The 16,726-nt window shown below is 37.6% G+C and overlaps 1 protein-coding gene across 1 annotated transcript in view; it reads left to right on the top strand.

The window, feature by feature from the left end:
- Positions 1 to 16,726, top strand: part of CD44 (CD44 molecule (Indian blood group)) — a 57,303-nt gene that overhangs the window by 8,738 nt on the left and 31,839 nt on the right. Inside the window, exon 2 of the mRNA XM_010586019.1 lies at positions 14,594 to 14,759. Within this exon, the coding sequence (XP_010584321.1) occupies positions 14,594 to 14,759 (166 nt within the window). The remainder of the gene's footprint in view (positions 1 to 14,593; positions 14,760 to 16,726) is intronic.

Here is a 16,726-nt window from a genome sequence, read left to right as displayed (position 1 = left end):
ATATTTCCTAACAATTCCTATTATTTACACACATGCCAGTGGGGGCCAGCCCTATCATAAATTAGTGTAGAGTACACAAAATATTACATACAGAACAATGCAAGACTGGTAAAATGTTGCAACAGTGCCCTTAAAGATCAGTGGGATTGCTATCCAAAATTTTGCATTTGCAAATGAATGAATTCATTAATTAATTTCCTTTGCTGAGCAAAGGAAGAAAAGTTCAAAAAATTCTCTCTATCTGACTAGGTTACCCTTCAAAATAAAATACAGGCAATATTATTTTTTCAATTGCTTCTATGTTGTCACAATCCCATTTAAAAAATATAGCATAGCCAAAGCATTGAAAGTCTTGGGCCCAGCAAGGGTTATATCCATTAATAACCTACAAGAGTGGTTTTTGATAACATCTACTTGATGATACACATCTGCATCCTCAAAGTTCAAGGTGAGCATTAGTAACAAAATATAGTGGTGTCTTGTCAATATATCCTACAGCACCTTAAACATTGGAACATTTTGACATCAACATATGTCTGAGATGTATTCCTTCCGCTTGTCACCTGCTGGATTCTTCCAAGTACTGTAAAAGAACTTGAATACTTCTTGAAAGAGATTTGACATCTTATGCTTTCTCAGTTTATCACTTCAGAAACAGGTGCTGTCTCTGATGAAATTTTGTTCTGTGTAGTGTTTCTTTTTCTTGTGTTACATGGAGTTCATATAAATATTACAACATTTGGTCTAGCGGGGGTTACTGTCTTATCTGGTGTGTTTCATCAACACATTCATCACAGTTGGTATCAGGCTGGATGTGTTTAAATTACTGTAGAACTTAAAATTTCAAGTCTAGATAGTGTTACTTAACAGAGTCAAGATGATCCCAGCTAGTGAGAAAGAAGTGAACTGACAAATATGCCAATAGACAATAATAACTAGGGGTTTTTGTAGCCCTTTGAAAGTCAGTGATTTTATCCCCACCTCACAGGTAGGGAGACAGAGAGAAAGCAAAATAAGTCACCCAGCAGCATAGCTGTAAATAGAACATTTTCTCCTAAGTCCCAACCTGGTGTTTCATCAACAAGGTTAGTGCCTTGTTCGCTTGAACTTCAGAAAGCAGCTATGATTTCACATACAGGGCTATTTCAGTTGAAATAAGCATTATTATTCTTCATAAGAAAAAAGTCCTCTTGCAAACATTCTTCTACTGGTGCAGAGGTGAACAAGAGTATAGAGGATCGGAGCTTTCTCTGCAAAGCTGTTATCTTAAAACCACGAAACTCTCCAGTTACTGTTTGGTAATCCATCATTGAGCCTGGCTATACAATCCTTACTTCAGCTGGAGAATCCATGAGAGAAAATACCCTTTATGAGTAAGAGCTAAGTATTTTCCTAATTTTTGAAACACCCTTACAACCCATTGTTTACAGACCTGCACTGAATTTATTAACAGTATCAGTCAAATACTTATCTGACTTTATTACTCATACTCATAGCGCTGAGGTCATGTCACTTTATCGACACCAGTCACAATCATATTACTGTTGACTCACAGCAATTGCAAGGCAATATATTAACACCTTTTTTCCACCCTGACATGATACAAATATATCCACAATGATAGTCATAGCAACATGTTGAAGTCCTAATATAAGTCTGTCTTTAACTTACTGGTTTGGTACCTTGAATTGATTGCTATATTGGGAGATATCTCAATATCTCCCATCCTGCCAGAGCAAATAGTTTTAAAAGTTAGCTGAATTGGCAGTATTTCATGAATTGATATAGTAAGGCGTGTCTAAGATGCTTTCAGACTGTTCAAGAAAGACAAATGGGATCTATACACAACGACAGGTAGCAGGTCATCTGGAAAAGGGCTTCCACGCTGTGCCAGCTGCTTCTGCTGGTCCTAAGAGAGATCTCTGCTTTGTTTAAAGAACTTCCCACTTTTATTTTTTGCAAGTACAGGATGAGATCTTCTTACTTCTCATTTCAGAGTCCTTTACTGGGTTGCTTTCCTTTTCAGATCTGATAGAAGCTTACTCATCTCAGTCCATCTTTTATACTGTATATAGCTCACTGTTAAAACTCATTGTCACATGATAATAATGGGTCACACCAGATCAGTTTTTTGCTTTGTCTAGTGTACGTGACAGGCAACTCAATAAATTTTGGTTCAATAATGTAAGTAATTTCCTTGGGGGAAAAAAAATCTTGTGGTGCTTTGTTAATAATAAATTACTACCTATCTAGGATTTTCTATTTATTAAGATGGCTTACACCCGATTTGCTATTTGAATTCACTCTTGCTCAGAGTGAATGTGACTTCTTGATGCTTTCCAATGTCATGAAATTCACAGTACCTGAATTGAGGTCTTTCACTGTATCATTTGCCATTCAAACATTGATTTAATTCTGGATCTTTTCATAAAATCCAGCTATATCTCATTAAAATAGAAGATTACAAGAATCAGCAAGCATCAGAGCAAAATCACTGGCTTCACAATGATTCCAGCACTTTTGGGAGACAATGACGCTTCACAATTTGAGGTGATTACATGCAAACAGTAGCGCATTGCCCTTACGTATCTCCACTGCCTAAACAGATGTAGGATCTAATTCAGTATTTGAACTCACAAAATATTGAGGCCACGCTCCCAATTCCTCTTTCCCATTCTTCCCTCATGCAACTGAATCTTCACTGGCTCTCATGAATTGTTAAATTTAAATAAGCATTTTAAAAAAATAGGAAAAAATATATTAAACCCAGAGCATATTATTATTCTCACCACATTTGTGACAGCAACAGCATTGTGTACATACTAATGTTAATTGCAAACTCTAGTTATTAAACATACCTTTTTACTAAACCAATTATAAAAGATTCAAAACTAAGACTGTAAGAATTATTAAAGAAATTTAACTGAACACCTAGCTTGGGATACAAATAACGTGCATGCATCTTAGGAAAGTTTCTTGCTAGTCAGTATTTTCAGTGTCAATCTCAAGATTCTTGAAACTAGTATATGGCTGAATAGAGTGACACAGAGTGCAGAAAATGGAAACAGTTTGCCACCAACAATTCCAATAGAAGTTGCCTGCTGGGCATTCTGGTTACAAGCTATGGGATCCCTGCCCTTCTGATATGAGGGGAAAAACAGAGGGAGTAGTGGATGTGACAGTGTTTTCTTCCATCATCAGAAGCTTGCACTGATTTAAGGTAGCATAAGAGCTTTCCCATTGATTTCTATAGATTCTAGATGAGATTTGATTGAGTAGGTTGTGTTAATCATTACATGTTTTTTACAAAGTGATCCTTTCCAAAGGTAGATTTTTGCTTGAACCTTACTTACTTCAGATCCCAAGCCAAGAATTTCTGCCAATGAAAATCTTAAGCTTGGTGTTTTTTTCACTCTAAGTCTGTCCTAATATTTCCAGAGTAACATTTCAAGGTCTTCAGCAAGTAAAAATGAAATGTGCATTTTATGAGTTTTATTTTTTTCATCAGTGCGTAGTATGCTTCCCAATGTTCCTAAGAGCACCATGGTTGCTATGACTCTATTGAAAATGTACTTATGGCTGAGTACTTCTTGGGTTTTTATGAAGAAGAACACATTGAGATCAACCCATCTCTGAAACTGCAGTAGCTTGTACACACAGCTGGATATGCAACTTTCATCTTTCATTATTGCCTGTGAATTAAGCTCTTCAGACTTCTTCCATGATTTGTTCTTCAGAGAACAATTTCTTCCAAGCTTATTTCTTTACTTTGTCTTTCATATCTAGTATTTCTGATCTCTTCAAATCACACCATTTGTAAGGTCTTATGGATAACAATAACCAGACAGAACTGCTAGCAGAAGTTACTCAAAATCCACTGTGGAAAGAAAGCAGGGTTTCAGTGTAACATCACAAAGCGAGTCAGCTGCTTTTTGTTAATCGTTGATTCTAATAAGCAGCTTCAGTTTTTGGTTTTGATTTGATTATCAATCCCCCAGTAATTTGTCAGGACTTAGAACTCTTCCATATTCTGGAGACCTTCAGAATGCAGCTGATACTATGCCTTAGTCTGCTTTTTTGGGAAAATCATAAATATTCAAAAGTAGTGTTTTATCCATGTTTAAAACTGCAAAGTTACATACAAAGGTTACAGCTATAGTCTTAATCTGAGAACTCTGAATTTAGTATGAGTCATTAAATCATGCATTACATTGGAGGCTTCAGTTCTCCAGTTTGATTTCTAGCAGGCCAAATTCAATGCATTATTGGCCAATATTTTAATCGATATGCAATTAACAACTATGATCCCAGATTTAAGTGTTTAATACTGTGCTACTTTGTATGAGCAACTTCTACAAAAATGTTGGGTTTCATCTTAATTTTCCCAGACATTTGAAAAAAATGGAGAGGGTTTGTGAAAGAAACTGAGAATGAGTTCATCTGCATTGTGGGGAAGCTGAGTTTGGAATAAGTACTGATATGCCTTTTGTTTGGGCAGTCCTCTCCTGCCATTATTTGTTACTAGGAAGTCTGCATGGGTCATTTGTCCTTTGACATGTCTTACATTGTGAGGCATATTCTAGGCATCCTTGTTTTTAGTATATCTGCCAGACTAATGTTATCCTTGTTTTAGCTGGCTGGCTTTCAGAGCTTTTAAATGATTCTTGGGGTTCCTTTCTCTGTTGTTTTCTTGCAAAGTGGCCTTGTTGAAGTCAATAGATATTCTATTTCTTATGGGTTTTTTTCTCTTTTTCAGTTTTGATCATTACTTGCCTTTCCACAATGAACTTATTGTACAAATAAGTTTGAAATGTTGAAAATATTTATTAGAGGTATTCCTATATAACTCAGAGGAACAGAGGAAACATAAAAAGCATAGTTTTTTTAGTTTAGAAATTGTTAAAAAAAAAAATTCAATATCATGTGAAAAATAGTTTCAAATCACACCTGGTATTATTATTGAGTAGAATACTGCAAATAATTAAAATTCCAAATCTGTCATTTAGTTGGGCTTGTTAATCATAGGCCTGATTTTGTATTGATTTCTTATCTAAATAACCACAGAACTTAAATCAGACTTCCCGTGTCTTGTCAAGGAGGAGGCTGAATGTAAAAGCTGCAAGAACACAGTAAAATAACAATGTAATAGTTCTTTGCTCTTACAGGATTCTTTATCAGTAAATCTAAAATTGCTTTATTAAGGAGGTTAGTTGCAAACTGAGGTAAAGAGAGATTAATTGGCTTATCCAGGTTCTATCAGCCAGTAAATGACAGAGCAGGGAATACGCATAAGGCCCTTTGAGCTCCAAGCTGGGGTCTGTCTGCTGACCAATGCTGTCTCTCACCTGCTTTTATCCCAAATGACTAAACGATTTGATTTCAGTCAAACAGTGAAAATCAGACTCCAACTATTATTCATCAGCTTTGTTTCATGTTTGTTTCTTCACCTGGATTGCATGGAACTGATCCCAACTGATTCGCTTCACAGTCCCTCTTACTCAGCCTTTGGGGTTAGACTACTCATTGTACAGCCTGAAGCTTTCCTAGTATCGACAATGATGATTATGTTTTCATCATCTCGAGGGAAACATATCTGATAACTGTCTAATTCCAGGACTATGATTTCACTGCCTGCAATTTTTCCACTGAGGTGCTGCACAGCTGTACCATGTTCTAGTGGACTCTGAAAACTTTCAGCTCACTGTTGGGTGAAACTGTTAAAGAATAATATTAATGTCAGCAGCAAGGAAGTTTATCGTAAGTGATGACACTATATAGGCTCACTCAGGATGTTTACCAGAGCAACAGTTGCCAGGCAGATAAAGTGTGTTTGCAAGATGCATTAGCAGACTTTTTTCTTCCCGCAGCAGCTGCTGAGGAATGAAACATATTTCTTGTACTTACTTGCATTTTGAGCCACTCTATGAATGCTTGATTCATTAATAGTCCCGTCCCACCCCACACACTTTTTAAAATTAGTAGCCAGGAAAGCTATCAGATTAAGAGACTGAAGATTTTTGCCCGTCAGTAAACAGAGACAATTACTTTGGTGGCAGTAGGCAGATTTGTTAAGAACAATTTAGAAGGAAGTCAACAGCTTGCGCTTTGTCCCACATCCCGTTTCCAGTGTGCCCTTGCTGAAGTAACACAGAAATGGAAGGAATACTTATTAACATGTGGTAGAGAAAGCAGATCGTCCTCTGCAGTGTATCCCTCGCTGGCTACTGTCTGTATCCCCAGCCACATCTCTCCTTTTCATTTCAGAGATCGACTTGAGCCCACTTGGATCACAGGGTTAGCATGGTTATGTCATGACTTTTTATGTAGTTAACAGCATACAGGAGAGTGAGGAAGCTACTATCTTATTTGTCTTTTCAGCCCAAATTACTAGGTACACAAATATAACTGGGCAGTAGGAACAGCTTTGGCACAACTTCAAAGAAAGGTCTGATTTTATACCTTTGGATCTATGGAGAGACATCTTCACTTTCTTGTCACCACACCCAACTACTGAGAACCTGTTGCCTCTGTTTATGGCAGGCACTCCTTGCAACATGCAAGTAAATTCCTTCTAAAGTGTTTTCCTGGACTTTAATGTCTTTAAAAAGCCAGGTGTGCAGATAATTCCCACCCCTCACTCCCCATCCCTGAATATCAGCAATCTGTTAGGGGTATAACTATGTTTTTAGTTCTGTCCCATGAAAATTTTCAAGACTTAGAACATTTTCCTGTGCCAAACTGAAATGAAAACATGAAATTTTAAAAAATGCTACAGGGAAATTTTGGACTGGGTTCCTTAAACCATCTACTTGTATTCCAACTATGTAAACATTTAAACTTAACTTTCTTAAATTGTTTTATTTTATTTTGTGCAAACTAACTAATTACATTTCAAAATGAAAGGCAGTTTCAAACTGAAAAACAAAACCCTTGTTTTGCTTTATTTAAGTATCCACAAGGGATACTTCAAAAACTGAAAATATGGTTTATTCCCACTCAGTCTGGAAATGTATTTCCTATAAATCATTTTAGGTTTCACAACTTGGCAATACCCCAAGGAAAGCATTTCATCTGACAACTCCCAAGAATTTGTCTCCCAAGACTTATTTTCACTGTCGCTATTTGGAGAAACCTCGCTTATGGTGTAGATGGCTTATTTCCAGGTTTGTTTCTCTACTTTTTGTAGTGAATGGTGGCTAGCAGAGCAAGAATATCATAACTGGGAGAACAGAAAAACATCACCCAGCCACACTAAATGACTACATTTGCTTGATCCTTGATGCTTTTTTGTTGTGATGGTAAAGGACTGCAGCCTCATAGACACACGCTTGCTTAACTCATGTGGATCCTGCAGATTTTGACTTGTAATTTTTGATCAGTGTGTAGTCATCCCAGTTTAGAGTCCGATTTTCCCAGCACAATTTTCCTTTCCCCATCAAGCCCTGAGGGATTCAGGTATAGGTGTGTTTTAATGATGTTGACACGTGTCTATTAGTGATTGTGGCTGGGATTAATGAATCATTTTACATAACCTAGCAAACAGCTATCCAGCGGTTTTCATCACTACTGACCTGGGCTTTAGTCCTACTTCTGACTTAAAGGTGGAAGCCTCTGTATCCTATTACAGTTGTCTGGGCTGCAAATTGCTTTAGTGAATGGTTTTATTAATAGCCTCTAAAGAAATGGTGGAATATTCAGCAAATAATAATGCCATCCAGGCCTGTGTGTATCATAGTGTATCACTGGTAGGTAATCACTGAATGATATTTTTGTACATTCAAGTTCTCCCAGATGTCAAAATGGTGGTAACTGGGCTATCTTAGTATATCTGTTGACAAAACATCTTGGATCCTGAAGTGTTTCATGAATCCATGCCCTATGAAATTTTGTATTCTGAGGGCATTTCCTCTAGTCAGAAGTAAAATATGCATTCTTATTTAGCCATGAAGTAGTTTTCCTGAGAAACATTTAAAAAACCAAACACCAACTGGATACAGGTCTGAACTGAGACCTGAGATCTGAACTGTCCAGACCACCTCAGATCTTAGGACTCATATGGTCTAATTTCTAGCTTTGCCTGGAGAGCAACCATAGTTACTGGGAGTCTCTTCTAAAGAGATGTTAACCTGTTTCCAATATGCCACTTTTCTCTACTTCATTACCAGCATGCATTAAAGTAGGTGCTAATATTCAAAATGTAGATATCAGTGCTAAGCTAATGGTTGTTTTTGTTCAGAAGTTCCAGTACAAGATTAAATAATCTGTGATTATAAGGAAATATTTACCCATGTATATCTGCCTAGAACTTGAAATCTGTTTAATAAATTTAGAACAAAGTTCTTACAAGAAATGTAAAAACTGTATTCTATTAAAGTGAACAGAGAATGAAAACAATCTGCACCATCAAACCCCTAGTACTGTCCCTGTTTTCAGCCCCAATTTATCACATCCTGGTGATCTATCAATCATCTTGAACCACAAACCGAAAAGGAAAATCCCCATGAGAATAGCACACTAACATTTCCTGGTTGCCATGCAATGCAGGCTGTGGTTTTACCAAGAAGTCTGTTAGCAAGCTTGTGTCTAAGTATTCTTTTACAGGCTTTTGTTTAAGGGGAGGCAGGGTTTTTGCAAATCTTCCACTTCATTTGCTTTGTTGTATCTGCAATTGCTAAAATAACTTTTTTTTAAAAAAAACAACATCCACCTTGAGGATGAAACCTCTAGGTATTGTCTTGAAAACAATGAAGAGCAGAGAGCAGTGCGTGAAACATCCATACAGTGGATCAAAAATCTTTATGGAAAATCAACTCCAATGGGAAGAGTCTGCATGAGTCACTGTTAGTCATTATGCATAAGGGTTGCAGAACCAGTGTAGAAATGGAGATTGCACCTGGCTTCTTACTGTGACAGCTTCTAACAAGCCTCTAGTATTAATAATCAGGGTGTAACTCACACTTTCATGAAAGGACAATGCTCTTCAGTCTGTCTCAGCCAATTCTATCACACCAGTGGGCTCTAGCTAGCAAATTGTCTGTGGAACTGTAGCTAGTGATTTTGGCTGAAACGTGTTAATTAAGCCTGGTTTAGATATGTGAATGGCAAAAACAGAGAAGGGCTTGCATGCAGCTACTTGAGACAGAGCACCAGAAATCCCAGGAAAGACAGGGAGAAATGGCCTCTGTGAAAGTTAATGTTCTCCATGCTCATAAAACTCAGCACAGGCTTCGGGGCATTCCATGGCTTTGGGTTGAGTCACCCAAGTCTCATGGTCTGGATGAGATTAATGATGATGACAATTCAGGCATGTCTAGTACTTTTTGCCTTTTTTAAGAGCTATTACTAAACAATTTTGTCTTTCAGCTGTAGCAAATCATGTGGATGTCAGGGAAAGATCGTGGCCTAGCAGCCTCCAAAGCCTGCCAGCTATAAGAGGGGGTAGAAGAGAAGGTTTAGGTGCTGCTTGTGATTCCACTGTAAGTCCACTCTGAATCAGCTCCTCTGAAACTTCAGAGGGGTTGCAGGGATCAGTAACAGTTTGGCCCACAGTATGAGGTTTGCATTCCCTTGTCTCTTGAAACAAAGAAAAAGTCCATCTTTTGCATAACTGTGCTAAAGCCCGCTAAGTAACATCAACATACAATTAATGGATTTGACCTTTCTGCACTATGGGAAAAGTGGAATATGTGTTTAGATTTGGATTTAGCAATCATGGTTCTTTCTTAACTCAAAATTAGTCTATAAGCCTCAGCATGGAAGAAGGAATCTAAGGTGTTAATTTAGTTTAGACCCCATCCTTTATTTTTTATAATTTTATATTGATGTTACTAGAAATATTTTCATTAATGCAATTAAGGGTTCCCATTGTCTGGACATAAAAATATGAGACCATAAAGTAAAAACTCTGGGTTCCCTGACAGCTCTGGGCAGTATGCTCTGCATCTGTATTTTGCTGGTTTTAAAGTGTGGTAGTTACTGTCTTCACAGAGGAGATGCTGGGTTTATGCAATTTGCTTAGACTCTGCAATGTCGTGTGAGTCCTTTTTCCACACTCACTGCTTCACGAACAGAGTGTTTATACTACAGCAACGTTACAAACATTTTTAATAGTACTTGTAGAAGATATCATCAAAATAAAAACAAAGCATGCTGTCTCAACATTACTTGACGGCAAAGTGCCAACTAATCCAATGCCCTCGAAACCAGCTCTGAGAATTGGATTGGCACATTTTCGCCTGGGGTTTCCAGGACATGATCTCCCATGCTTCATGAGCGAGGCTTCCTGGGAGCTTTGGCCCTTGTGTGCGTGCGTGCCTGCAGTGCAGTTGGTCAGCACATGTGCAATAAGCCTGATGCTTCCCAGAAGTGTCCTGGTGTGCGGTATGTAAACTGTAGAGCCAGGCTCAGCATTTCCATGGAAAACGTACATGTGTGTAACTGTAGTCCTCAAGTAGTTCCATTAAGCCTATTTGTGTAAATAAGCCTGTTTATTTTCAACAGTTCGAGTTTAAGGAATTGGCTACCTAATAAGTGGGACTCTGACTACAACTGGATCTCTGGGTGGTAATGGAGCATATATTGTAGTGTTTTAAAACCATGAATGGGCTGAGGTTTGATGACAGCTGAATCAAATTCACTCTAAACAAAAGTGAACTTCACTTAATATTTATGTGACTCTGGAATGAGTTGTGAGATTCAAATACAACCCAAAGCAAGTCCATGTGGTATCTGCTTTCATAGCGAAAGCTCTTCAGAAATTAGCCTAAAGTTATTGGAAGAGATGTCGATGTTCCAGACAAACAAATCTAGTTCCAACATCACTGAGCTTGTTACTTTTAAGTAATCAAACAGATCTTTGTGAGCTGATCCCCAAATTTAATATTAAGTCTTGGGCTTCACAGAGTATGTTAATTATTACCAAATTTAGGCCTGCCTTGTTCCACAGGGAAGAGAGAATCAAGAAGGGAAAACTGAAGAGAAGCCTTCTTTCCTGTCTAGGTCATTTATGTTTAATACAGATACTGACTGGACAACTTCCAAAATCATGTCAGGCTTTGAATATGGAACATTCAGAACTGAAGTAGAAGTCACTCACATGGCAGCTGTGAGAGCAGCTGCATCCCATAGCAGTAGTCGTGAGCCACATCCTTCTGTGCAGAGTAGCAATTCGTTGTGTTGTAGGAAAACATCTATTGGGATCTGCAACCTGAACATCTGTTGACTCCACTTGTGACACCGTGTCCATGTGGTGATGGCTTTTGAGCACGCGGTGCTGTTGAGTGAGGGGCTGGCTGCGGCAGGTCTCTAGTCAGTCCCTCAGCTATCCCCAGGACCAGTGCTGCGCACGTCTGCCTCTGGTACTCGTGGAAGCGCTGCAACTATTTCAGAATCATGTGTGGGAACTTGCCGAGCCTATCATTCTACATTAATCCACTAGCTTCTCCTCAGACTGTAAAACTCAGCCCTGTTGCAAGACATTAAGTCCTCCAGGAAAGAAAAAGGCATTTGTTAGTGTCCTGTTCCACACAAGTTCCTCAATCTTGCCTTCAAAATCTCTGATGACAGCCATGTCATCAGAGATATTTTAATAAAACGATTAGAACTATTTTTCCCTGGAAGAAAACAGCCGTATCAAAACAAAGGTATTTTGAGAAAACAAGTTAGGCTTGCATAAATTTTACAAAACTAAAAATTATGTCCTCTTGGTATTTTTATAATGTATGATAATAAAAATATTAAGAACTGTAATCATCAAGATTGATAAACAGCTGTGTGATGTATATCAATTTTGTCTACATTAGATGTTTTTGTCAGCCTAAATAATGGGTGAAGGAGGTGGGAGAAGAGATTTTTTTTTTTACATTCTTTTTGTGGAAAGGCAATCCAAGTAACCATAATGATTAATTCTGTTGCCTATGGTAAAAGTATTTAACATTGAATGCATGGCTATTGAGCTCGTTTGGAAGGGCAAATGTCAATACTACTGGACTCCTACCTATGCTGCGAATAATGCTTGTCTTTTCATACACCATGTAGCCTGGCTCTAATCCGGTGTTTTATCTCCTTGATTGTTTTCTGTTACCTGTGGAAAGGAACATTCCTTGCAGTTTACACTGAGTAGATACACTGTAGATAGAATAATCTCAGTTTACCAATGAACAAAAGCAATTGAAGGAAGAGTGCACGCCTTGATTACTATCATTTGCTTTCACGGCTATGCTATTGGTTTAACCCCAGCCAGCAACAAAGCACCACGCAGCCGCTCACTCACTTCCTCCCCAACACCCAGTGGGATGGGGGAGAGAATTGGGGGAAAAAAAAGTAAAACTCGTGGGTTGTGATAAGAACAGTTTAATAGAACAAAAAAGAAGAAACTAATAATGATAATGATAACACTAAAAAAAATGACAATAGTAATAATAAAAGGATTAGAATATACAAATGATGCACAGTGCAATTGCTCACCACCCACCGATCAATGCCCGGTTAGTCCCCGAGTGGCAATTCCCCCACCCCCACTCCCCCCAGTTTACATACTGGGCATGACATCACCTGGTATGGAATACCCTGTTGACCAGTTTGGGTCAGCTGCCCTGGCTGTGTCCTGTGCCAACTCCTTGTGCCCCTCCAGCTTTCTCGCTGGCTGGGCATGAGAAGCTGAAAAATCCTTGACTTTAGACTAAACACTACTTAGCAACAATTGAAAACATCAGTGTTATCAACATTCTTCCCATACTGAACTCAAACCAGCACTGTACCAGCTACTAGGAAGACAGTTAACTCTATCCCAGCTGAAACCAGGAAAGCTATAGAAGAAAACAGACAGTCAAGCAAAAACAACATTAAAAAAGTTGCTTGTTATTCACATAGAATGTGTCAATGCAAATGCGCATGAATTGCATTTCGGGTCTTTGAGGAAAACAGTGATTATATGGCATCGTTTATTTCAGATAGATGGTACAGACACCCCCTTTTAATATTTGGATAAGACTGGTCTATTTTTCCCTTTCTTGCACGTTTAACTCCCAATAAAATTAAGATAAACATGAGCCATGCTCCTCTCTCCACTGGGAATAATAGGCTACTCCAATTAAGTGTGCTTTGCAGTTGTCATTCTAGTCTGGAGTTGCAATCACTATTTTCCTCTTGAGGGAAAGGTGGGGCAGGAGCAAAGTTAATTCACATTGCTTTGAAGCATCCTGGTCTTTCCCCATTTTCTCCATGCACGATTGTTCTTATTTGTATTATTATTATTATTCTTACTCATACTATTATTTTTAACTCTTTCTTAGCTGTTCCTGTTAAAAAAAGATGATAAACAAATGTTCCTTTTTCCTCTCATTTTACTCAGTCACACACTTTCCTTGGATTATACTGTCTTCTCACTGTACCTGTTGCATTGTGTAGGCAGTATCTTTCCAACATAAAGATGAACGGGGTGTGATCTCCTCAGAGCCCCTAGTCCTTATGCTTTTCATTCAGTGGCTGTAGTGAATTGCATGAGGCACTCCCCTCCCATAGGCTTTGCATGTACAGCTTGTTCAGGGTTCCCAGGCTGAAGGCCAGAAACCAAACTGCACAACGTAACTATGGCACCTAAATTTTTTTTTATTATTAATTTAACCCCATACTGCTTGCCATTGAAATGTACTTCCATGTGCAAGCCTTCACAGTATTATTAAATTAAAATCCAAGACATCCTTTAACATTAAGTAAGCTTACTAAAGTACATATTGAAATGCTGACATGGTTTGGCAGTAAGGTTTTTGTGTGTGAGCATGAACTCAGCAAGAGGAAGCCTTTCAAAATGGAGGGAAATACTGTCAAGATGAATGAACAGGGCACAAGAAGTTAATTCATGTGAACTCTTTCATAATGTGTATTTGATGCTTCTCTATCTGCCCCAGCAGGCTGAATAAGAAGAGCTTAAATATTGTCTTTCAGGGAGTAATGTTGTTCTAGTTCAGAATATCTGTGCAGCTCACAGTTTTTGTCTCAGGTAGATCATGCCACATCAAACCAATGCAAGCTTTCTGCTTTTGTCTAGCTAATAATAGGAACATGTTTCTCGAACTAGTTCTGAAGCTGGGGATTGACATATATATTCATTTAAAAGGAATCACTGTGAAGAGATCACAATGAGATAATTAAGGAACCTTATGATTATAAAGGCTCTGATTATAGACCATTTCATCTTTAAAAAATTCTGTTATGAATGAAATAATTTGTTTTCAAATACATTTGACTATTCAGTTACTTTTGCAGTACTGTGGCTTCCAAGACTTTCACAATTTATGTGTTCTTCACATTATTGTTAATGGTATGTTAAAAGTGCTAGATACCTCACAAAAACATGTTTGTATTGCTATTTTTGGAAAGGCTGAAGATTTGGCTTGTGTCTCAGCCCAAAGAAGGGAAATATGAAGAAGGTGACTGAAGGTGCTAGCACTCTTTCTGAATGAATTGGTAGCTGCTACTTGTTGCTGATTTGCACTGAAAGCACTAAACTTGAAAATAAATAATTTCCAGGTCTTCAGTGAAGCATTGAGTCCAACAATTTGTAATTTCTTTTTTTCTTTTCTTTTGATAACAGAGTTCAATGTAAGTTGCAGATATGGAGGAGTTTTTCATGTTGAGAAAAACGGTCGCTACAGTCTCACACGATCTGAAGCAGTTGAACTCTGCAGAGCTCTCAATAGTACCTTGTCAACACTAGAGCAGCTGAAGAAAGCTCATGAACTTGGATTTGAAACTTGCAGGTAAAGAAATTGTTGACAAAATAATCTATCGTGATAAGTCCAGCCATCCATGCTATAGTATAATAATTACAGTTGACTTCATATAGCTGTTAATTAGTTGGATGTATCAGTCCTCAAGTAAGTTATATTCTGTGAAGAACAAAACATCTCTGTGCGTGTGTATGTTTGCTCTGGATCTGGTAATAAGTTCATGACTGCATATACTTTTTACCAATTATCTTTAAAATATCATCACCTCTTACAGATAAAATCTAAATTTAACAAAAGATTGACCATATAATAAACTAATTAGGAAGATGTTTAGATCATACTGTATCACTGACTAATTGATAAGTATGTGAAAAATATTTATGATTTTTAATGACTGATGTAAGTCCAAAGACTGAACATGGTATATAAAGTATAGGGAACTCTGTCTTGTCAAGAAACAGTAAAAATCAGCAAGTGGTACTTTGAGGATGAACTCTTGACATTCCAGTGAAAAATGGCCACAATATTAGTGCATTCTTATAATCTGTGAATGGAGAAGTTTCAGAAGACAGCCACAAAGATTAAAAAACCCCAAACCATGTTGTCAAGTGACTTAATTACCCTCTGTAATTAATGATGCATAGGGCAACAAATGTGGATAATACAGACTCTTCAGTTTAGCAAAAAATAACTAGACAAAGAGACTGGAAGTTACAGAAAATTTTGGATTCAAAAAAATGGGTACTAATACAACAAAATATGTAAGGATAATAATTATTGGCTGAAACAACTTACAAGGGTTGTATTAGATTCTTTGTCACACCAAAATTTCACCAAGATGAAATATTTTCCCCAAGGATGCCCTCTGTTCAAACGGTAGTCAAGCCGGGATAGTCCTATGGTCTGTAAATACGTCAGACTAGGTGATCATGTGATCTTGCTTTCCAAAACACATAATACACTGCTTATACAAGTCAGCCTAAACATTCATATGCAGAAAAGAGATTGAACTCAGGAGCTGTGAATTTGAAGTTTGGTTTTGTGGTGTTTTTTTTTTAATCAAATAACATAGATTCATGTTGTTAAACCATTATAGAATTGAACTAAATTCCAGTAGATTTTCAACTTTATTACAACCTAAAATAAGCAGCAGATATGGAGAAATGGCATTTATCTTCTAACTGACTGGAGTAGAAAAGTTCAGTGGGCATTTCTCCAAAATTGTAAGACTTTTGTTCTGGTACCATGAGAAATAGTACTAGCATCAATACTGCTTGCAACTGTTTCCTGCAAATTATTTCATTTCAGTTTAGTCAGTGGTGCTTTACTTTTTTAATGCCTAATGCATCAATGTTCTTTCTTACTGGCTTGCAAGCCTATGAGAATTGAATAAAGGTCCTTTCAAATTAATAGCATCCCTACGAAATAATTTGTAATCATGGAAAGATACATGCAGTGCCTTGAAAACGTTCTTATATATATAAATGTCATGCACTGCCGTTGATGACAGCATATGGCACGTTCATTTTCACAAGCATTATGCCCTGCATGGTGGTGAAAGAGGTGGACAACGGTGCCAGGGGACAATGGACAGAAAATTCTTAGCAGATTCTTCCGTGAAAAGTGGGAACGTCATTTAAAATAGTACCATGTAAAGACTAGAGACAATTCTTTACTCTCAGGGAAAAGCCTGCATAACATAGTAGCATGTTCTTTCTCTAATGTTAGCATATGAACATACTTAACATTCTGAATTGTCCAGCACTACACAATATATAGAGACTAGGGATCAAATATTAACTGAACACCTAGGGGTAGAGATTTCTAGTGCTAGCAATTATGAGTATTCTGCAGTGTGGAAAGTATTTTCTGAAGTTAAAAGATAATTGAAAGAGGTAGAGGGAAATGGTTTTTGCAGTGGGGAGCTGTAGTTTATCATTAGTGTTACAATTCTCCCTAATTCACAGTTTAGCAGAGGACAGATGTAAGTAAGGCAT

Source organism: Haliaeetus leucocephalus, unplaced genomic scaffold, assembly GCF_000737465.1.
Source record: "Haliaeetus leucocephalus isolate CR32 unplaced genomic scaffold, Haliaeetus_leucocephalus-4.0 Scaffold138, whole genome shotgun sequence".
Lineage (NCBI taxonomy): Eukaryota > Metazoa > Chordata > Aves > Accipitriformes > Accipitridae > Haliaeetus > Haliaeetus leucocephalus.
The sequence above is the reverse complement of the archived record's forward strand: the minus strand, read 5'-3'. Positions and strand labels throughout refer to the sequence as shown.